This window comes from Girardinichthys multiradiatus, chromosome 5 (genome assembly GCF_021462225.1).
Source record: "Girardinichthys multiradiatus isolate DD_20200921_A chromosome 5, DD_fGirMul_XY1, whole genome shotgun sequence".
NCBI classification, from domain to species: domain Eukaryota; kingdom Metazoa; phylum Chordata; class Actinopteri; order Cyprinodontiformes; family Goodeidae; genus Girardinichthys; species Girardinichthys multiradiatus.
Window position 1 is genome coordinate 32,768,041 of NC_061798.1, and position 23,867 is coordinate 32,791,907.

General features: G+C 39.1%; 2 protein-coding genes across 2 annotated transcripts in view; both read left to right on the top strand.

Annotated features, from left to right (window-relative positions):
• The first annotated feature begins 14,940 nt into the window (after positions 1-14,940).
• On the top strand, positions 14,941-19,608 carry dusp5 (dual specificity phosphatase 5). Its single transcript, XM_047364262.1, has 4 exons — positions 14,941-15,419; positions 16,288-16,427; positions 16,977-17,196; positions 18,841-19,608. Exons 1-4 carry the CDS (start codon positions 15,056-15,058, stop codon positions 19,245-19,247), a joined length of 1,131 nt encoding a protein of 376 aa, XP_047220218.1. The 5' UTR covers positions 14,941-15,055; the 3' UTR covers positions 19,248-19,608.
• A 1,890-nt stretch (positions 19,609-21,498) lies between these two features.
• The window catches only part of smc3 (structural maintenance of chromosomes 3), a 35,825-nt gene continuing 33,456 nt past the window's right edge, over positions 21,499-23,867 (top strand). Inside the window, exons 1-2 of the mRNA XM_047365883.1 lie at positions 21,499-21,687; positions 22,360-22,435. Coding sequence (XP_047221839.1) covers positions 21,673-21,687; positions 22,360-22,435 — 91 coding nt within the window. The 5' untranslated portion in view covers positions 21,499-21,672. The remainder of the gene's footprint in view (positions 21,688-22,359; positions 22,436-23,867) is intronic.

The window sequence follows — 23,867 nt, forward strand, 5'->3', positions numbered from 1 at the left end:
AATCACTGAGCTCCTAATAGCATCCCTTTATTTCAAACATGTTAGTAGAAGCCGTCTGCATGCTCAAAAGCTGAATTTTATACATCTGTGGTCATGGAAGTGGTTGGAACAACAGAAATCAATTAACTGGATGGGTGACCTTTCAAACTGGTGTTGTTAACACTTAACCCTACATCCCTGCATTGGATCTATTTCGAAACAATATTAACCTTCTCACCAACATTAAAATTCGACCAGACTACTCATTTAATGTTACAAAATATTGATAATAAGGAGCAGCAGCTACTTCTACGGTAACAATGACCTTGCTCATTCCATGCCTGAATCAACAAGACCTTCCTGCATTGCTAAAGAGTTATTATGCAAGTTTTAGCCTTTTTGTTTTATTTTAAGAGAACATGAGCAGATGCTGTTTTAAATCCATGCCACATAAACCTTGCAGTAACAAAATCATGAATATCTGGAGATGGTTATTTGTTCTGTAGCATGTGGCCAGTAGACATTTGGGAATTTTGTTCTTTCCTCTTACATGGTTTTTCCACTTATAGTACTACACCTTACTACCCCACCCACAGACAAGTCTTATCAAGAAGCAGTAGTTTCTTGTAATCAGTGCAGCGGGTTCATCTCGATAAAGCAGATCTCTGTGTCTCTGTCAGTTCTGTGGGAGGGATGAGGAAGAGTCTGAAAAAAGAGGGCAAAAACCTTTGTTCACTCAATCACAAGAAAAAAAAATCATACATCTTTGTATGCAAAGTATGCAGCCACTGCGAGAATGGAAAATAAACAATGTCACCCTCACCTCCCTCTGTCACCAACTGAGGGAAGGTGGATGGAGGCAGACATTGTGTGAGTCATCACCCTGGCCCCCTCCTCATATCCTAAGAGAGACTGTTAAAGAGGGATATAGAAAGAGGAAATGTCAGAGCTCATCTGACTGTCGGTGTACCTGTGAATCCCTCAGACAGCTTCACTGAACATTAGTGCAAACTAGAACAATATGAAATATCTGACTTAACACATATAAAATATGTCTCTCTGAATGCATTGTCAATGAAAAGTGATTTTTTTTTTTTTTACCAGCAATTGTTTCATTGACATAAAGATCAATCCTGAATTGGCTTTGACACTGAGCTAACTAGGATAACAAGTTTTCCATTTTTATTTAGCCTTTTTCTCAGGTGCTGAAAGGGAATTCATACTTAAACTGACCTTCATACCTGGAGATACACAAACATTTAGGAGGAAATGTGTGGCTATGTTCTGTGCAGATTTTGTTTTTCATAAAATCACACATTATTTTGCTGTGCACATTAGGAAAGTGTGTAAAGTTTTTGGAATCTGGATTTTTCACCATTTACAATGATGCTTGGAGCTGCACCATCATGCAGTTCTTAGCAATGTTTCCTTCTTTCTTGGAAGGAACACAATTTCTACTTCAGTACAATTTCTGAATACTCTACCTACCTTGAGTCACTTCACTAGACACAGAACAAGCACATTTTAACCACCAGACACAGACACACACCTGTGCAATTTATGTTACAGTGGCACTTCCTTTACGTCATTGTTCTAATGTAATTTTCTACTGATCCTGCTGTGCCATTTGGAGGTCAACTGAATATACAGTTAATGGTATATATTGTCACGGAAACTCATTTGCACTCCTTTAACATATGTATTTTACCTACTGTAAGTATTGGCTTCAGACGTGACTTATGAAAAACGCTCTACAAAATTAAATAAAATCTGAAGGTTTGTGTTGGGAAACATTTTTTTGGAAATATTATTTTCTTCTTCCCAAATTAATTTTTTTAAGATATTCCTTATTTTCACTCATTTTGACTTAATGATATTCTTGAGTGGTCGTGTGTTTCAAAGAGTACACATATTGTAGTTGCACAACATGTTTCGGTTTGAATCAAGTGTAATGAATTAGGATGAGAGTTATTGCGAGGAAAATTGAAGGACAAGACCCGGAATGCCAGACATTCGGGGAAATAAAGAAGCAAAGAGCCTCCAGAGTAAAACTGACCAGGATGAGTGCGCACACATTTCTAATGGAGGAAAAGTGAGGCACAGTTCTTGTTTGCAGATTTAAGAAAAAAAAACACAATCACAACACTACCTTAAACTGGCTTTGTTTTTTTCCTACTTGCACCAAGATGTTTTTTTAGCAACATACATAATCAGTTTTATCATCCTCTTCCTTATTTAAAAATGGATATAGGAAAAAAAAATTAAATACTTTTGGTTACTTGTCTTATCTCCTAAATATAAAGCATCTAAATTACCCACAATCCAACCTTGCTACCCTGGTGGTGACTCATGTAGCCTCGAGTTATCAGCCTCAAGCAGAGTGGAAGAGCAGATCCTGGATGTCTGTTCACTGCACACACAGAGATTTTGGTCACAGCCTAAACGTAATACTGTGTAATTTTCCTTTAAGCCAGTGTAGATGCAGACCCACTGCTGTCACCGCTGTCATTGTTATGACAGTAATGTTTATCCCTCACTTTCTATGACGTAGGCACTCCCCAGCCGACACCCGGTCCTACTACCTTGATATCTCTGACATCTTTCCATTCGCCGCCTCGGTGTTTCCGTCAGCTGGGTATACCAGTGTATGTATGTGTGTTTGTGTGATTAAAGTGAAGATACACAATCTCTAAGGTCCCAGTGAGTTTAATTCCAGGATTAAACTCACTGGGATTTGGCTTTACGTCCCCCACACAGGTGATGAGATGAGAGTTGAAGGGTGAGACTGTGGATGTTTGAATAACTTATACATTTTTCATTTGAAAAAGTACCTCTAATGAGGAAGGCGCAACTGAAAAGGCTTTTATGTCAAAATCTACCTTTCTTTTAGTTGCATTTTACGGTGCTTGTACCAGTTATTCTTACCACTGGATCTTCTTCATAATTTGTCTCTTTCCAACAAAAATCTTCCATTGATTTTGTTATAATTTCATATGACAAAGTAGTGCATAAAACTGAAGTGGAAAGGACAATAATACACAGGTGTTTAAATTTTTTACAACTACAGATCTGAAAAGTGTGGCATGCATGCTATATGATTAGGGTCGTCCTACTGGAAGGTGAACCTCTGCCTGGAGTGTTTTGTTGCAGCCTCTCAAAGATTTTCTTCTATGATTGCCCTGTATTTAACTCCATGAACCCATTAAGTCTGACAGGCTTCCCTGTCACTGTTGAAGAAAAGCATCTCCACAGCCTGATGCTGCCATCTCCATGTTGAACTATGGGGATGGTGTTTCCAGGGTGATGTTCATAGGTTTGTTTGCTGCTTCTCTGATTCTTAGCTTGGGTGGATGTCCCTTTTCAGATTTGTTTTGTTAAAAAAATGAAGAAAAAAAAAAGCATATATCATGCCATTTCTACTTCAGAATTATGCACTATCTGTGTTGGTCTATCACATAAAATCCTAGTAAAATACATTGATGTGTGAGGTTTTAACTTGTCAAAATGTTAAAAAGTTTAACAATAGGAAATGCTTTTACAGTGCACTGCAGCTTCTCTTTTCAGTCTGCATTCATTCATCTGCTGTATTTTTCCCAGACCAGTGCGTCTCTGCAGCTCTGAGGTCTGTAGGGTTTAATTAATCTCATTGACAGAAACAGTTCACTGCAGGCTTCTGCTGCATGTGAAAAAACAAAAAGATCAGATCAGAATGATTTTACTGCAAACTGTGTGTTTACTGTTTTATCCTGTCCTGAACCAGTCACTTTTCTCTTTTTTTCCCCTAAGGCAAACTTCAACATGATAATTAATATCTCCATATAATTTCCTTCATTGCTTTTCTTCAGTGAATTTTGCTTCACAGGGACATAGTCAATTGCTGGAATGTGTTTTCGCTTACAAGATTAAATGCCTCCTTGAACAACAAAGGCCTCCATTTAGCAAGAACCAGGAAATTGTCTGTATAAGCTGCAGACTGCACCATGCCAGTAAAGATCCAGGAAGTTGTACCAAAAATATTTTTAAATGACTTTCACTTATTCTTCACCACAACACCTCTCAGAAATAGTTCTAGAAATATATGATTTCTTATATTTTTATAGTATATGACCAAGACCATTTGGGAATTTGTGAATTCTGAAAGGTAAAAACACCTGAAATCCTGACCCCACCATTTGGTGTACAACCATAAGCAGGTTGGGTTTTGTTCCAGCTTTGATCAGTTGGCTCCCACAAAGCCATGAGCTAAGAGTGGTGTTTACTCCTTCTCCTCTGGATAACCACCAACTTTTAGATCTATCTTTGTTTTTATTTATCTTCTAACTTCCTCAGTCTCTTCTGTGCCCAGTTGTATTTAGTGGAAGTGCAGACAGTTAACAATATAATGACATGCACACTCTGGATGTGTTTATAGATGCTAAAAGGACAAGTGAGAGAAAGGTTTGGCAGAGCTATTGTTATATAGGAGGATGTGTTAGACTAACACAGAGGAGGCATATGAGGAACTGTTTTTCATGTTCCTGTAATCATGATGTTACTTTGATTAAATTGTACTCATGATGCATTTGTACTTAGATAATTCTCACTAGACTCGACTAATAAAGGTTGGTAAAATAAAAGGTGTTTCTAGTGTTAGGTATACTGCAGAAAAAGATTTCCCTAAAATAAAAGATAAATACTGAATTTTAGTGTGATGGCAATTAAAAGTTTAGTTGAAAAGTATTTATGTAGTTTTAAAGACAAACGCTAATACTGTGCAGTAGTGACAGTTAAAAAACATCCACACGTGGTCTGATTTATTTAAGCTAAAGTCAAAATTTCTGAGTTCTAAGCCAAGAAAAACCAATGAAAGACTTCCCCAGAGTTGAAATTTCAGCCTGGAAAGCAAAATGTTTATCTTCACCTATGGTCTCAAAATCAAACATGGCAGCCTTTTCACATAAAACAGTGGTTTATACTGTACATCACTAGGCATCTCATTAAATTAGTCTCTCACACACACTTACAAACCCACAAATGCAACAAAATATTTAACTTCTTGGCACATGGTTAGAAAATGGAGGAGGCATTTTTTCTCTCTCTTTTTGCAGCATGCACTGTGTCGTGAAAAAAATATTTGCTCCCTTACAGATGGCAGTTTTGGTCCACTCTTTTTTCCAGAATTGTTTAGCATCATACCATAGCAGCTCAGTTTGATTTAATCCCAGACTTTGACTAGGCCACTCCAAAATCTTCTTTTTTTTACCAGAAGTGGGCTTGCTGGTGGGCTTCGGAACAATGTCTTGCTGCATAACCCAATTGTGTTTGAGTTTAAAGTCACAAACTGATGGCTGGACATAAATTTAATTCAATCTAATCTAAGTAACATTTATTTTATAGAAATTGTTAGGGGTTCCAAAAAAGTGTACAATATGTGATTGTGAGTGAGTGAGTGAGTGAGTGAGTGAGTGAGAGTGATTGTAATTATTCACAGGACTTCAGTTTGATTGTTAACTAGGTTTGGAAATTTTAATTTCTTGTGTTAAATGCATCCAAGCGATTTGGCTCCCGTAGAATAATGCAGTCTGCTTACCTTGATCACCATCTGTCATGGCGGCGTTCACAGATCTGCATGCAGACTCGAGTTATTTTTGGAGATGTGATAAATTGTGGGCTCTAATATAAACCTCCTCTTCAGTTACCGGGTCACGCTATGATTCACGATGCAGCACAATGCGAAATGTGATTCTGCTTTACCTCGACGTACTGCATCCTGATCACCGGAACCTCAGCCTGCTTTGTGGGACATCTGGATGCAGTGTGACAACATGGATGAAAAAAAATGCATAAAGAGCAAGAGAGTTACATTTTCTTTCTGTCTCATTAGTCACATAGAGGCATGGAAATACGTTGGATGTTGCTGTCAATACCCAGAGCTCCCTTGCTTCTGCAGCATAAACACACCATGCATAATTTGTCACCACCTGTGCCCTCTGCTATTTTTACTATCACCTTACAGCCCAGGAGAGAGTTTTCCTCTTAATGCCAACAGAGAAAAATTGTGAATTACTTTTTTTTTCTGCCAAATTGCCTCTGTGTCTCTCCTCTATCAGTTCCCTGTCTTGCCCAATAGTTTGGTTGTCATGACATGATGATGAGCAGTGGGTGGAAACGATGAGTCAAACCTTTCGAAGCCTATGTGTGTGTGTGTGTGCTCAGCATGTGTCATAGAAGCTATCATATTATGACTTGAACAGAGGAATACCAAACATTCCTGAACGTTAGTGAATTTGGCAGCCATGGGCTCACTGGATGTGATCCGACTTGACTCCGTGCTTACTCACAGTCAATAAATCTTGCTGTTGATCGAGAGCATGTGAAAACATGTCATCGGCATTGCTGAGAAACCAGTTAGAGTGTTTGTTTCTTCACTAGTGACAGCGTGGATACAACATGCAGGTAATTAAGAGAGAGCAGTTAGTATTTAAGCTCACCATCATTTGTTTAGTTGAAATTATTTCTTTATAAATGTGCTTAGAGTCATTTATAACAAAAATTTGTTTTGAAAAATAGACCTCTTTAGCATAGGTTTTAAAAACTGTGCTATTAGGTAAAATCAGAAACATCCACATACAAATGTTAAATAGAAAAACTGTGAGAATCATAACGTTTTAACCTTTTTTAGGCCCTTAATGGGCTCTGAAAAGTTCATTACTTTTACAAAGCACTGTGCAAGGACCTAGACTGGTACTTTAACTTCTCTGGAAAATCCAACTGGGTCACCCACTCTACACAGACTGTTTGGATCCAAAAAGCAGGTCTAATGCTGTTTCCACAATTTCTAGGTCTTGAACCAGGCCCAGTCTACACTACTCGAGATATTTTAAACTATACCTTTTCCCTACATTTGTGAAAATGTTTGCGAATACACAGAATTTTGATATCCTGTTAAGAAGGCTTTAGTTCAGTTGACCACACAAAAAAAACATAGAACATGCTCCTTCTACTACATTATTTTGCACTATTTGTGTTGGTCTATCACATAAAATCCATTTTAATGTTTCAAATTGACAAAATGTTATAAAACTGAATACCATTTCCTCTTAGTCAGTAACCCTTTCAGAACAGACTTTATGTTTATTGGAAACACAGTCAGAACAAAGTGAAATGGATGTGGAAAACCCCATAAAAACATCTCTTCTGTTGTTGAGTTTTCTAACACAGCGGAGCCGCTGCGCCAATGTTTCTAATAAAGTCTCTTCACACAACAACCCAGGTTTTTAAAATGTCCACTTTTAATAATCTTTTTTTTTCTTACCAAAAACTGAGTTTTCATGGAAGTGAGAGGTGCAAGTGTATATATGCATATTTACATTCTTTTGTAGTTTTAATCTTGTTTTACTTTTATTGACAATACATGTTTTTTTTTTTTATATTGAGATAATATGTTGTGTGAAACGCTGCATCACTGGTGTGTATCATATTTGTGTTGGTGGGAATTTGTTTTTGTTCTTGAGCTTTCTTGTGCGGTCATAATGTGTTTTCTGAGGTGCTAAAAACATGTCACCGTTTCATTTTCTGTTGTGGTTTTCACAATATTGTCAGATCTCTCATATGTTTGTGGAGTTTAGGAATTCATATTTTTGCATTTTCAACCACGTACACTTTAGAAGTGGCTTCCAAAGTAAATCTCAATTGTATTTCTCAAAATCCTTGAGTTTAAATACAACTTGGTCTGCCATGACCTTTCCCTTTGATATAATGTAATGAATAAGTCATAAAAGGACAACAAAATATAAATATTTAAAATTACTAAACTACTCACAAAATACTATAAATAATAAATTATTGAGAAGACCACAAGATCATGATGAGCTGGAAATTTGTGTTTGAAGTGAAAAACTGCTGTATAATCCTCTGAAGACAATTTTACACAACCTTTTTATAGAAAAAGCAGTTTTCACGTCAACCAATAGTTAATGATTTATTTTCAACCACATGTTAGATACTTTTACGCATTAGATTTTTTTTTTTTTTGCAGCTAAAATAGGAATTATCATTTTTCCAGCACTCTCCCCTGAACCAATGCAAATCAGACCCTTTATTTACATGTTTTGGGTGACTTATTAATTCTATGAACCAGAATACTGCTCCGGTTTTAATTTTGAGCTGTTATTTGTAGTTTCTGCTCTACCTTGAGTGATTCTGGTGTCTAGGTGAAATTCAAATCTGTTGTACTCAGTGGTCTGCCGAGGTGAGTAATGTGGGTCTGTTTGGGAAACGGCATCATCCTCTGCAGCCTCGGTTCTCCAGCCAGGAAGCACCTGTGGAGCTGAGAGAGGAGGAAGGCTCAGCCGGGCCCTGTATCCCAGCAAAGGCGTCCTATTGTGTATGGATTCTTTTTATAAGTCACATGGAAGAATAAGGGGGCTTTCTCAACAGGAAGTGGCTCTACGAACTAATATACCGTGCAAATGCAGTCTGTCAGAAGGCTTTTACTGGGGAAAAAAAGGAGCCACAGAAGCATGAAAATGGAATCTGTAAAAAATTTATGTGTACAGGAAAGGAATAGCTTTTTTGATATTAGATAAAATTTGTGTTTAACAACAATAGTGATAAAACAAATTTTGAATAAATTATTTTTCCTGGAGCATGCAAGAACCAATAAAGTAGTAAAATCATTAGACTTAAGGTAAGCTGATTTGGAGTCTTTAAAGTCTAGAATTTAACCGAAACCAGAAGGTTCAGTGTGTTTATTTTGGATTTTCTGTGAAAGACTACCACAAGGTTGCACATACAGTATTTACAGTAAGTAAAGGAAAATTTGAACATTATTGAACTAACAGCACCATGAAGACCAAGGAACAGAGAGGTCACAGATAATGTTGTGGAGATATATAGAGCTGTGTTAGGTTATCAAACAATATCTCTTTGAACATCTCACATATATGCATTATCCAAAAAATAGAAAGAGTATGGCACAATGGAGGGGACACAACAAGCATGTGGATGAAGGTGCTTTGGTCAGATCACACTTTTTACCCTACGTGCAAAATGCTACATTAATTCTCTTGAACAAACATTTCTTAGTGTAAAACAAGGTGGTGGCAGCATCATGCTGTGGGGACACTTTTTTTCAGCAGGGACAGAGGAGTTGACCAGAGTGGATGGAAAGAATGCCCACTTCTTGGATAAAAAAAAAAAAAAGATTTTCCTTCCACCTTACAATAATGTATTACTTTGTGTGGGTCTTTTACATAAAATCCAAATAAAATACATGGAAGTTTGTTTTTCTAACATAGAAACATGTGGACAAGTTGAAGTGGCATGAATACGTCTGCAAACCATTGTACGTTTGCAAAACAAAATCTAAACTGCAGCAGCATTCTGTGAGGAGGCTGAATTTTGTAATAAGTCATTTTTTCCACTCTTAATTTTTGTTTCATCAAGGTTGTAAAATGATGGTGACAGCACAATGGTTCCCGTGCTTTAGAAGGTTGACTAAACTGCAAACATCAAAAGAATAGAAACAGATCTGTTATGCTAGTGGCCCAGTGACTGCAGCCCACATGTTACACACTTGAGTACTGCTGCAGACCCAGCCGAGTCCTTAAGGTGATCTGCAGGGCTTTGCCTGCCTGCTTCCCAAATGCATTAGCTGTACTATAGAGCAGTTAAAAGGCTGAAGCAATCCTGTCAGAGTGACACTGTGTGCATGGCCCCCCACCATTCATGTGTCAGATGACAGAAAAGGTGGTTATTATGTGAAGAAATGAAATAAAGGTTCCCTGTATGAGAAACATCTTGTAGATCTGGGTGCACTGTTATTGTTTACATCTGACAATGACAAGGCTTGTCCAATGAAACAAGGGCTCAGAAATGGATGGTGGCTTTCCCAGTGGATCAGTGATGTCACAAGCCCAGATTAGACCAGGCCGTGTGGCATGCTGCCTGCTGTCACCTCTAATCCTCCATCACTACACAGCCACCTTTCCATCCATCCGTCCATTTGTCCATCCATCCATCCATCCGTCCGTTCATCCATCCATCCATCCATCCATCCGTCCGTTCGTCCATCCATCCATCCATCCGTCCGTCCGTCCCTCCATCCATCCATCCATCCATCCATCCATCCAGTGTTCGGTCTTCTCACTTTTTTTAATGGAAAGCTTGTTTACCTAGGCTCAGTGCCAAAAGCACAGTCTTTCCTGTCTCCACAATTTAGTCATGATGTTTGATCTGGTTTTTTTTCCAGTATCTGTCCATCTGAATCGGTACAAAGAGCCGTATTTTCTGTGACTCCAGTTTTTCTCTCCTATTTCTCCCTTTTCCTGTTTTTTTGCGCTTGTTACTATTCATGTGCATTTATGCCCCTGGCAGATGATGTAACAGCTATTTGTTGAGTTCAATGCCCACAGAGTTTTTCAGAGGAATTATATGGGTTGTTCTTGTATGAATTATTAGGTCTGTTGTGAGCACTGGAAGGAAAAATTTGTAGTTTATGATAATATCTTGCTGGATCAAACTATCTAAACTGACAAACCTTGCAAATTATTTTGCAAGTTAACATAGGGTTAAAATATGTAATATGTAAAATGTCATTTTTTGTCCTATTATGAGACATGTAGTTTTAGGTTGGGTCTGCAAGAACAAACACCAAATTTATGAACCTGGGAAAAAAACTTTAAGCACAAAAAACTGTAAAAATGTAAATTAAAGTAAAGTAAAGAAACAGAATATTTACATGCACTCTAAAAAAGACATAAAAAATGTTTCTCTCTGTCTTACATTAAACCAGACTAAATCTTTTCTGTTTCAGGCCAATTAGGATTACTAAAAATATTTAATTTGCTAAGAGCCAGAAAGTAAATGAGAGTAAGGTTTCTGATTCAGAGATTTACATACGTCCTTTAGAATCTGATAGAGTTTAGAGACACATTATAGGCATTTCCTCCACCAGATTATCTCAGTAGTCTGCAGGAATTTTGGTCCATTCCTCCTGACGGAACTGGAGTAGCCTAACTAGAGTTGGGTTTGTAGGCTCCATTGCTCAATGTTTTAGTCATTTCCACATATATGCAGTATGCTTCAGTTTGTTGTCCATTTGTGCCCAAGCTTTAACTTCTTGGCTGATGTGTAAAGATGTTACTTAAATATTTTTTTAGGGATCTGCCATTTTGGGTTTTTTGTTAGTTTACTTCTTCTTTGTTAGGTGTTTTTCTCTGCACCAGTCACCCGTGCAGCAAAATATCCCCACAACATGATATTGCCACCCCCGTACTTCACAGTTGGGATGATGTTTTGAGGCTTACAAGCTTCCCTCTTTTTAGTTCAACTGTAATGATGGTAATTATGGCCAACACGTCAGTTTTACTTTCAGTAGACCTTTTGTACTTGGGTTAATTTGCGCACGTGGAGGTTGTGGCTCATTAGAAAAAGCAGTTGTCTTGCAATTGGAAAGTTGTGCTTGATTCCAGCTTCCTCCCCTGCCACACTTGGATTTACCCTTATGTTGCTCCAAGTTGCCTATTGATCTGGTATCCAAGGATGAACCACGCTTGTGGAGGTCCATAATTCTCTTCCTGAGGTCTCAATTGTTTCCTTTCAATTTTTCCATGATATCATAGAAAGAAGTAGCATGTTTGAGGTGTTACCTTAAACACGCTACGTTTTATGTGCGTTCCGTGTATTCAAATGTTGTGAACTAACCAATCAAAGGCTCACAAAGCAGTATCATCATCATCTGGGATTTTCCATATCTCTGAAGACTTAAAGAAAGTAAGATTTAAAGAAAGTAATAAAAAACGTTTTAACAATTCTTTGTCTCATTATTCTCACATATGGCAAACAGAAATTATTTTAGTAATCCTACCTGGCGTAAAACAGGAAATGTTTAGTCTTTTTTAATTTTAGACTAAGGAAAAAACTTGTATTTATATTTAACTGTATAATATATACTCCTCTCACCGGCTGATTGCAGGGACACACTCCAGCGATTGCCATATCCCCCTGAACAGGATTTAAAGGATTTTTTAAAGTATTATAAGTTCAGATCATATGCTGTTGATGTAATGTCTACAGTCTTTGTAGGCATTCATACTAAGACCCAAATGCTAACTAAACCCAAACACAGTCCTGAGCCGTGTGTCAGGATTGATTTCTTGTCATGTGCAGGCGGGCTGAGTGACGTTTAAACCCATTAATTAATTTGGGGGATTAAGCTTACAGGCTGAGGGGTGGTGGAGAGATGTCATGCTGGTTCAATGGGCTATACATGGGCCTGAACGGAAGTTAGAGGTTGCTTTTGTCAGCTACTTCGCCTGATCTCTTCCTAATTCTCAACTACATTCTTGACTAGCCCACATGGAGGATTATGCATAAACCCTGAACAGAAATATAAACTCCTGAGAATTTGCAGGACCAAAGTAGTTGCTACATTAGAACATTATTTCTCAGACAATGAGTGTGTTGTTTGTAGGCTGTATTTCTGCATTTTGAGGGGATTCCTGTTTTGTGATGTTTTGGCCTATTGCTGTTGTTTTAGGGTTAACATGTAAATCACTCGTTCTTGTTGCCTCATATTTATTGTACAGTGAGTCAAATCTGATCTAATGTCCAATTAAATTAAAAATTAAATAAAATATGAGTATATGCAATTCAACACTTCAATCTGTTTACAGTTGAGCCAAATACATAAAGTTTTAAATTTATTAAAAATTAATGGTGACTCTGATCGCCACAACTAACTTAACTGTGTTCCAATTGTAAGTCTGAGACAAATGAGATTTGCAGCTGCGCTCTATTTGCACTCAGAGGCTGGAATGTCCAAGTTCAGAGTAGTTCAAATTACCTGAAATCCCCACTGAATTTGGTATGCGACCTGGAAAGTCACAGCTTTCTCACTAAATATGCAAAATACATTGTTAGCCAAATCAAATGCAGATTACCCCTTCTAGGGTAAATGGAAAACACCATGCTTGTTGTCATGCTAAGTGACCAAGCCAACATTGTCATTTTTTTATTTTATTTATTCAAAAAGGAAGTAGCATGTTTATAATCAGAAGTCCTAAGGGTGATAGTCATTTCCTCTTCTTCATTTCCTACTTTTGCTGTTCTGGTTGTTTTACACAGTACCTTTATTGGTTGTGAAAAATTGTGAGTGTGATATAATTTCTTCTGAAGATATATATGATAAAAGGTCAATATAAATGAAATGTAATTAAATTAAACTATACATTGAACTGAATACAACTATCTACAAACATGACCACAATCGAAAAGGACATTATATAAAAATTGTTATAAAGTGGACACCCAGCGCACACCCTAAAACTAATATGTTGCCAGCTGAAAACTCTGCGGATCCTACATCTTGACTTGGTAATTTTAGCCCACTCTATCCTGCAAAAGTTCTTCAGAAACATTGCATTTTAAAGACATGACTTGTTGACAGCTCTTGTCAGGTTAACCCGCCATACTCTCTGTTCTAGGTACTGGCTCGGCCATACCAAAACGTTCATTTTCTTCTGGTGAAACCATTCTTTTGCTGATTTGGTTGTATGCTTGGACTAACTGTGATGCTGAAAAATTAACTCCCTCTTCATCTTCATACTCCAAGCAAATACTGTATCTGAAGGTTTTGGGTGAAAACTTACCAGTATTTGGAATTGATCATGCTCCCATTAATCTCGATCCAAACCCTAGTTCCATTGGAAGAAAAGAAATCCCAGATCACGATGCTGCCACTACCATGTTTCACTGCGGATGTTCTTTTGGTGATAATGCAGTGTTGATTTTATGACAAACATATGTTTTGAAAATGTTGGCAAAAAATTTGTGCTTGGTTTTATTCGACCATAGGACATTCTCCCAATGATTTCAGAATATTTTACACTGGCCTGGATGTTTTGCTTCTTTTTTCAGCGCCAATTCTTAGTCAGGACTTAAAAGACTACAAGAGATTTTTGTCACATGTAAAACATGACTAGCCCTTCTCAGAAATCCCTGCAGCTTTATCAGTGTTGCTAATCACTTTCAGTCTAGTGTTTTTATTTATTTTAGAGACACATCAAATTTATGCAATCCCAATATTATTCCATATTATCTCCAGTTACTAATGACTGTTTTTACGGTGCCGTCGTAAAAATATATTGCTGTGGATTTTTTTTGTACTCTTCTCCTGACTTAAACGTTTGTATAATGAGAAATGTTGATCCTTTGTAACCTCTCCATAAATAGTGGCTTTAGCTAAAGGATGCAAATGAGAAAATATAAGAAAAATTATATTAGGACAGTTAAACCTTATTCAGCTACATATGATTCACTCTAACTGATGTTAGGTTTTTTGGAGCAAAAACTGAATAAAGCTTTTGCACACTTTGTCACCAGTTTCTCATTTTAAAGATTTGTTTGTACAGGATGTGAGTCACATTAAGGGTAGAAAGAGTTTTTGAAAGGATTTATCACAATCACGTGTTTTACATCACCAAACTAGAAACAGTAGTGTGCATGCTTTTTAGATCCGAGGTACACACTAGAAAAGCATTACATTTATTAGCTTATTGACATGCTGTGTTTTTTGACAGCTCAATGGTGTGTTTTGAAAACATTAATTATATGGCAACATATGCTCGTTGAGTCATTGAAAGTATTCTTGCAGAAACCCACTGTGATGGCTTTATTTTTGTAATAGCTGAGACGTTAGCAGGCTCTCAGGCAGGCGATGATTTCTTTAGAAGTCGTGGTGAGCTTCAAACATGAAGTAGGAGCTGCAGATGAAAAGGCTGTCGGGGCTTCTTGCGAAGGGAGTGATTAATGGCTGGATCAGTGGTAGTTTCTGTACGGGGTTTCTTATTTACCAGGGCCGCGGGCGGAGTCACAGTGAAGTCATGGACGGGGGCGGGTTTTTTCCTGCGAAAATACCAGCGTCGATGTCCATATATGGTTCGCGACGTCACGCACCGGAGGTCCCATTCACATAAAACCGATTGGCCGGAATCCCCTTGGAGGAAATGTAGGCACAGACTCGCACGGGGCTCGTTGCTCGCCCGCTTTCAAATCCAGCTCAGTTCTTAGGCAATAACAACAACAACTCACCAGAATGAAGGTCTCCAGCATCGACTGCCGGCGTCTAAAAAAGATCATCAGGAAGGAATGCGGCAGCTGCCTTATCGTGGACTGTCGACCCTATTTCTCATTTACGAACTCCAGTATTAAAGGGTCCGTCAACGTCAATCTCAACTCTCTGGTGGTGCGGAGGTGCCGAGGAGGACCGGTCCCTCTGCAGTTTGTCATCCCGGACGAGAGAGCTCTGTTTCGGCTCAGGGAAGGAAGCATATCTGCGATCGTGGCTCTCGATGACCGGACGTCCCACTGGCAGAAACTGAAAAAGGACAGTGTAGCACAGATAGTAATAAACACCCTGTCGCATTTAGCGAGCGGGGCAAGCATTTGCTTCCTGAAAGGTAAGAATTTTTATAATTATAATTGTTATTATTGTTATTATTATTATTATTATTATACTAAAATAATAGGTAAACATTGACCAGATTGTTTTTGGCTGAGTTTTGTTTCTTAAAAATTGTTTAATGTATATAATAATTTCAAAAGCAATACCATGACATCCTTTTCACATTATGTAGTTTTATTTCATGCTCAATGATACAGTAACGAGAAAAGCTGGATATGAACAAAATGTATTATACAATATATGAGTTTGAATATATTTTAGTTGGATGCGTGTAGTCTGAAGAAATAAAAACGTGACACACCCATAAAAGGCTTTTTCACAGTGGTTGACCAAAATGTTGGCAACATCACCATCACTTTATCGAATCGATTTTGACTAACTGTCCTCCTCATACTATCCCGGGTCCTGAGAAGCTATTTTTCTCCCACGATTTGGAGAAATGAATGTCCTGCGTGCGTCAGTAGAGCGGATGAGTCAATGCTGGAGAGAAGCAGCTAAATCGGTGTTTCAGCGACTTTCGTTGATGTCGAACTAAGTTCCGTCTCTTCACTGGGACCGGATCTTCATTATAGTAGGGTTCATCTGAGATCGTGACAATGTATTGGGAAACGCATTCATCTCCGTCTATCAGGATACTGGCCTAAACGGATTACCGGTCCCCCTAGTGCGGGCTCCTGTAATTAATTACGTGTGTATAATCAGGTTATAAACGCTCAAATCCGGCGCTAAAACTGTTTCGTAAGCACTGCCATTTCACAAGACATGTGTGTGAATGTGTTAATAGGTTAGAGGTAATGTTATTATTCTGAGCTTCTTCTAAAAATGTGTAACCGTGACATGTATTTTTTCTGTCTATCTCTCAGGAGGATACGAAAACTTCCACTCTCAATACCCTGAACTTTGCACTGAGGTGAAAACCACTGACCATAGCGGAACTGAAACCGAGAAAAGAGTCAGCAGCCACAGCGAGAAGCTTTCTCACCGCAAACCAGATTATGATCAGGTATGGAAACACCCCTCCTCTCCTACACAGCTGCAATGCTTCAACACTGCAACTGTCAGGTTTTGTAAAGTGCGTGCACCCAAACCACGCTGGTATTGTGAGGTGTATATTTGACATCAAAGCCACACCATGATATTCTCTTACCTTCCCTGCTCCCCAGTTCTTTTTATATTTTCCAAAAAAGAAGAACAACCTCTCAGTGAGGCTTTTATCTGTGGCCTTTGATCTATCATGTCTACCATAAATAGAAAGTCTGAGAAAGCTTCAGATCTGAATGATCTGTTGTGTCTCTGACTGAATTGTAAGTCACTGCACCTAATGGGTCCTCCTTTCTCCAGTGCACTTGGTCTTCAAATAAACATACAGTTCTTCTGGCAGGGGCGCATAGGTGCTGTGACTTGGACAATAAGTGCATTTTCCCAGGGTTCAGGGTGGGTAAAAGCGAATGAATCAAGGCTGGCAGCTAACTGTTTTGTCTTCTCTGAGAGAGAGCTGTCTGTTCTTGCCCTTTTACACTTGACTTATTTTTCTGCTTTCTCTGCACTCCAGGGTAAACCTGTAGAGATCCTGCCTTTCCTCTACCTCGGCAGTGCCTACCATGCTTCTAGACAGGACTATCTCAGCGACCTTCACATCACAGCCTTGCTCAACGTGTCGCGCCGGGACATGCATCCGACCAAAGGCCGCTACGACTACAAGTGGATCCCGGTGGAGGATAGCCCCATGGCTGACATAAGCTCACACTTCCAGGAGGCTATAGAGTTTATAGGTGAGTAAGGAGCGCTGGATATTATGGTACACCGAAATTGGGACTTGAATGGTTTAATCCCTCAAGCCTGCAAGAATACTAAATGAAGCTGTTACATGGGTTTAATCCCATAATATTCAAGTTTTAAAAATACCCAAGCTGGGATACAAAAAGACTCCTATACAGAGACATGGCTATTTTTGAATAGCATCTTCACATAAGTCATCCTTTACCTCAGCCTGCTGCCATTCACAAATAGAAAGCTCTGAGAAACCTAATGGTAATCAGTTTATCATCATCACAAGCCTTCAATCCCTCACAAACATAACCCAGCCAGGCCACTGTCAGTCAGGATTTCCTCTCTTCCCTTATTCCCTTCCGATCTCCTTTCCTCCCCCTCCTTCTTAATGCAATGACAGCTCTCCAATGCCGTCATCTGCTCTGCAGCCAAATCACTCTGGTGCCGGGTGCGGTCAGTCAGTGTGAAAACTAGGTGAGCTGTAGCAAAGAGGTCAGAGTTTGGAGCCTGAAAGAGAACATAACGCTGCTATTTATGATAATTGGGTGGAGGTTAAATACTAGGTGACTAATGCACACTAAGAGACGTGTGTTTGTCTGTAGGAGATGAAAATTACTGATGGGCCTGAGGCCAGCAAAATGTGTTACAGAGGAAGGTAATGGGGCTGCTGTATAATGGCAACAGCAAAGATAACACACAATACGTTATTTATAGCCTGGCATAACCACAGACGGAGCATCCACAAGCAGTTAGCCGGACCTGTATTAGGTGGCAGCCATTGTCGCTAATATGCATTGTTTGGGGACGCAGTTTCTGTGTAAGCCTTGTCGTTACATGAGGCAGCAAAAGTGTTCTCGTGAGCAGGTTTAGCCTACATTCAAACACAGCTTCCAAAATTCATCAATCATTAGACATCCAGGCTGCACAAATAATCACAGCTGCTGGTCCTAAATTAAAATCAATCAGCAAATCAGAGGATGATAATGAATATTGCTGACCTCCTGAAGTATGTCCTGTTAATTCAAAACAAACCTTGGTCATCAAAACACCTACAGATCCCACCCAGCTTGATTCAGGTTGGTCTCGCTCTCTCTGCAGAATGGCTCTCTGGAACAGACAGAAGTGGCCCTCGTAGTTTCTGTGACACAGAGAGAGACGCGTAGGTGTCCACAGTGGCTAATGAAACTCATGTCTGCAACGTGGGTAGATCAGACTTACATGCAAGGCAGATGAAAATACAGATCAGTAGGTGTTTGGAGCATTTCTAAGAATTATTTAAAAGCATTTAAGGGGAGACATTTTGAAAGATAGGTGAAAGTAGATGTGTGTGGAGGTGGTAGAAGTGTAGGAGCACGGCATCTACGACACACATTTGTGAGGATGTAGGCTAAATGCAGCGCCCCCACAGGAGTGCAAGGGCAGGTGTGCTTTGTGACTAACACCAGCCTCAGAAGTCTGTCTGTTTCCCCCATGGATGCTGTTGCCTTTGTTTGTCTTTAATATGCTGCAATAGTTGCTATGTAGAGTGTTCACGCTGATTAGTGTGGAGGGGAAAGGGGATAATTACAGGGCTAAACTGTAATGTTTTGCGGTTGGTGAAATTGGACCGAAAACAATAAAGATTTCTTGCTTTCTTTCCCCTTCAGATCAAGTGAAGCAATCCGGAGGGAAGGTTCTGGTACACTGCGAAGCAGGCATCTCACGCTCGCCCACCATCTGCATGGCGTACATCATGAGAACCCAGAAACTGAGGCTCGATGAAGCCTTCGAGATCATCAAGCAGCGCCGGGCTGTCATTTCACCGAACTTCAGCTTCATGGGCCAGCTGCTGCAGTATGAGTCCGAGGTCCTGTCCAACACACCGGCCCTCGCTGCCACGCCCGAACCAGCCACTCCGTGCGTCACGGAGTCGGCCTCGTTTTTTGCCAATGACTTCTCCGCCACTTTCAGCACCAAAAGCTTTGAGCCACCCATGTTCACCTTCCCTACCTCTTGCCTGCAGTCCCCAGTACACCACCCGTTAAAATTGAGCCCAATAACTGCACTGCCTTAAAAAAGTGAACTGTGACTGCTTGGTAGTATTACTTGAAATTTTAAGAATCAATGCTCTCTGTGTGCCTGGTGTTGAAACTAGCAGAGCGGGTAGACGTGGAGATCAACAAGAGACGCAATGAAGAGTAAAAAAAGAACAGTGTTCCATTGAAGGGTTTTCCTGTCTTCTGAGCTGCAGTGATAAAACAACACAGCACAGTGATAAACTGCAATATACATGCCTTAGGTTAATATTGTGATTCATTTGCCTATTCACAATTATGGTTAGGCATTTAAACCTAATTTATTTAAAAACTATGGTCTGTTTTTTTTCAATAATGTGGGAAATGAAATGTGTTTAATAAATGTTTTCACCACTGAAACTTTGTCATGGTATCATTTTTGAAGTACATAAGGCAAGAAGTAAAGTGCAGTGATCAAATACAGGGGTTGGACAATGAAACTGAAACACCTGTCATTTTAGTGTGGGAGGTTTCATGGCTAAATTGGACCAGCCTGGTAGCCAGTCTTCATTGATTGCACATTGCACCAGTAAGAACAGAGTGTGAAGGTTCAATTAGCAGGGTAAGAGCACAGTTTTGCTCAAAATATTGAAATGCACACAACATTATGGGTGACATACCAGAGTTCAAAAGAGGACAAATTGTTGGTGCACGTCTTGCTGGCGCATCTGTGACCAAGACAGCAAGTCTTTGTGATGTATCAAGAGCCACGGTATCCAGAGTAATGTCAGCATACCACCAAGAAGGACGAACCACATCCAACAGGATTAACTGTGGACGCAAGAGCAAGCTGTCTGAAAGGGATGTTCGGGTGCTAACCCAGATTGTATCCAAAAAACATAAAACCACAGCTGCCCAAATCACGGCAGAATTAAATGTGCACCTCAACTCTCCTGTTTCCACCAGAACTGTCCGTCGGGAGCTCCACAGGGTCAATTTACACAGCCGGGCTGCTATAGCCAAACCTTTGGTCACTCATGCCAATGCCAAACATCGGTTTCAATGGGGCAAGGAGCGCAAATCTTGGGCTGTGGACAATGTGAAACATGTATTGTTCTCTGATGAGTCCACCTTTACATCCGGGAGAGTTACGGTGTGGAGAAGCCCCAAAGAAGCGTACCACCCAGACTGTTGCATGCCCAGAGTGAAGCATGGGGGTGGATCAGTGATGGTTTGGGCTGCCATATCATGGCATTCCCTTGGCCCAATACTTGTGCTAGATGGGCGCGTCACTGCCAAGGACTACCGAACCATTCTTGAGGACCATGTGCATCCAGTGGTTCAAACATTGTATCCTGAAGGTGGTGCCGTGTATCAGGATGACAATGCACCAATACACACAGCAAGACTGGTGAAAGATTGGTTTGATGAACATGAAAGTGAAGTTGAACATCTCCCATGGCCTGCACAGTCACCAGATCTAAATATTATTGAGCCACTTTGGGGTGTTTTGGAGGAGCGAGTAAGGAAAGGTTTTCCTCCACCAGTATCACGTAGTGACCTGGCCACTATCCTGCAAGAAGAATGGCTTAAAATCCCTCTGACCACTGTGCAGGACTTGTATATGTCATTCCCAAGACGAATTGACGCTGTATTGGCCGCAAAAGGAGGCCCTACACCATACTAATAAATTATTGTGATCTAAAACCAGGTGTTTCAGTTTCATTGTCCAACCCCTGTATATGCAACAGTGATTGTTACATTATATTATTATATAATGTTAAATTTCTATTATCTATATTGCGCTTCTTAGAAAAAACCGTGTAACAAGACTTGATGACATTTTAAACAGCCATTTATAGGACCACTTCACTTCTGACAAAATTAAAGTCTGGTTACACTAATAAATGTTTTTTAAGTGAGATATTTGGAAAACAGTAATACCGTGGAGGGACTTGATCTAAAAAGGCTGAAAACAACTTCTCTTAACTGCGTTTTAACATATCTTAACTTAACCTGCTGTAAGCAGCTGGTTTTGATAAACACAAACAGGACAGGAAGAACTGTAATGATTTTGTTTGGCGCCCAGTGGATAACAGGTGGATTGTACCAACTGTGCGAGGAAGGAGATGTAAATACGAATGACGCATTTTAAAGCTTGTTTAGCTGCAAAAATAAGATCTTCAAAATGTTGCTGTCGCAGTAGAACTTCAGATTATTTTAATTCTAAGATTTCTCTAAATACACGCCATTCTATCCGTTCTTTTTTGCGATACCGACCCTGTTTTCACTTAATGGTACGAGTCGTACTATCCCGCCCCCGCCGCCATTTTCCATGTTATTCTCTGTTAGCATGCATTCTTTCATTATTTTTCATATGTAACAGTTATTCTATTGTTCCTACTTTCTCGTGTTGTTTTGTTAAGTGTGTGGGGAGACACTATTCTCCACGTTTTATCCAGGAGACGCCCTGTTTAGACAGCCATGTATATTAAACAGGTAAGCTAAAAACCACCGGGCTTCTGCATGGTGGAGCCGAGCTAATGTCTAACAAGACTAGCTAAGCGGTATGCTAATGCTAGTAACCGTTGTCAAACGTTTGCACACCGTGTGCTAGTTGTTCTATAAAGCCGAACAAACTGACTGAAAATGCTGCCTAAGTTGAGTTCATATTCGTATAGTTAGGTAGGGGCACAGTCTGTGCTAATCGCGAATTTTTGCACGTCTCCCCCTTAAAAAGCTAAGCTAACGCTATCAGCCTAACTGCTATATGTGTATTTTCATACTTTTAATGCTCTGCTTTAATGCCAGTGGTAAGAAGCATATCTGCAATGCAACTGTAAGATTGACAGTATGCTGGTTTACTTAACCCTCGTGTATATTTCCATGCTTTCGTGTATATTTTCTATTGACGTAAAGCTGGTGACGTCCTGAATGAAAGCTACCGTTAGCCCCCGATGTCAAAAAGGCCCAGTCCCGCTTTTAGGATCTGTATTTGATGTTGAGATTCCCACATACAAGTTACACATATTGAGTCTAGCCTGCAAGAAGCATTCCCGTACTTCTCGGCCCTTTACGAAATGTATTCTACTAATTTCCTGTTGTCAGTGTTCTGCTAAAGGAGACGTTGTTTATGGTCTGTGTTCTGACTGGGCTATTTGGGTTCTGCAGGTCATCATCCAGGGGTTCAGAAGTTATAGGGATCAAACTGTTGTGGATCCCTTTAGTCCCAAGCACAATGTGATCGGTGAGTTTGTACTTGCATTCATTTCAGATTCAGATTTTGTTGCTGTATAGAAGCTTTTTCACAAATATAGCAGTTAAGAGAGGCACTGTATATCCAATTGTACTAAATGAATTCCAGTATCATTGTGTGCTAATGACGGTTTCATATTGGATAGGTTTTTATATATGAGCTGTAAATAGGTGTGTTAAAAACGATTTCAAAAGAGGTGCATGTCAAAGCAAATGTTTCCATCTAAAGGTGTTATAGGAGAACTTTAAAATTATTCCGAGATCATGTATGTAGGTTCAAATAACATAAAGAAACTGCTTAGTTTAAAAAGTCCTCAGATATTTCCATGAAATGTTCCCGAAGTGATGTTTAATGAATGTTCTGCCTTTGCAGTTGTTGTTTTTTCTATATAGTGCAATAAATACAATAAATTGATTTGTAAAAGTCCTTTTATTCAGCTAAAAGGTAACAAACACTATGGCTAAATTCCAAAATTGTGATTTTAAAAAACATTTCCTATTTATGATTTGACTTGAGATCTTGCACACGTTAATTCAACATGTGCTCATGTGTTAAATCTGACATTTTTGCCATATAGGTACTTAAAAACCTTAATTAACTAAGACTCTTTGGATGATTTCTTTTTTTTCTCCTTTATTATTCATCTTCGAATCAAACATTGCATTCAACGAAAGGCCATCTCTGTGTTGTTAGCAAGCAAAAAAACTTGAGTTATTTTGTAAGTAAAGTTTGTTTTATGCCATCAATAGGAATATTTGAAACTGCTACTCACAATAGCAAATATAAATGCAAGCAGCAAAACATCTTACAAGCGTTTGTCACACCAACAGCTGCAGACTTGCTGCTACAAATATACCTGATGCAGTGCTTCAAAATTTTGATATGAAACAATGGTATCAAGATGTTTTTACCAATATTTAGCTGTCTCAATAACAGCATAATATAATAAATAAAGATATAAGATTATTAACAAATTGTGAGGTTGTGATTATCCTACATCTCCCCTAATCTATATTTTTTTATTTCTGTCATTATGATGCTCCAACCACTCTCTGAGAGCTTTAGAATCTGTTTTACAAAATGTTTTGTCGACTCATATCCACCCACCTAGTGAAATGTATTAATTGCCTGCAGATCACGAATGCATAGCAACTAAAATATACAGGTCCTTCTCAAAATATTAGCATATTGTGATAAAGTTCATTATTTTCCATAATGTCATGATGAAAATTTAACATTCATATATTTTAGATTCATTGCACACTAACTGAAATATTTCAGGTCTTTTATTGTCTTAATACGGATGATTTTGGCATACAGCTCATGAAAACCCAAAATTCCTATCTCACAAAATTAGCATATCATTAAAAGGGTCTCTAAACGAGCTATGAACCTAATCATCTGAATCAACGAGTTAACTCTA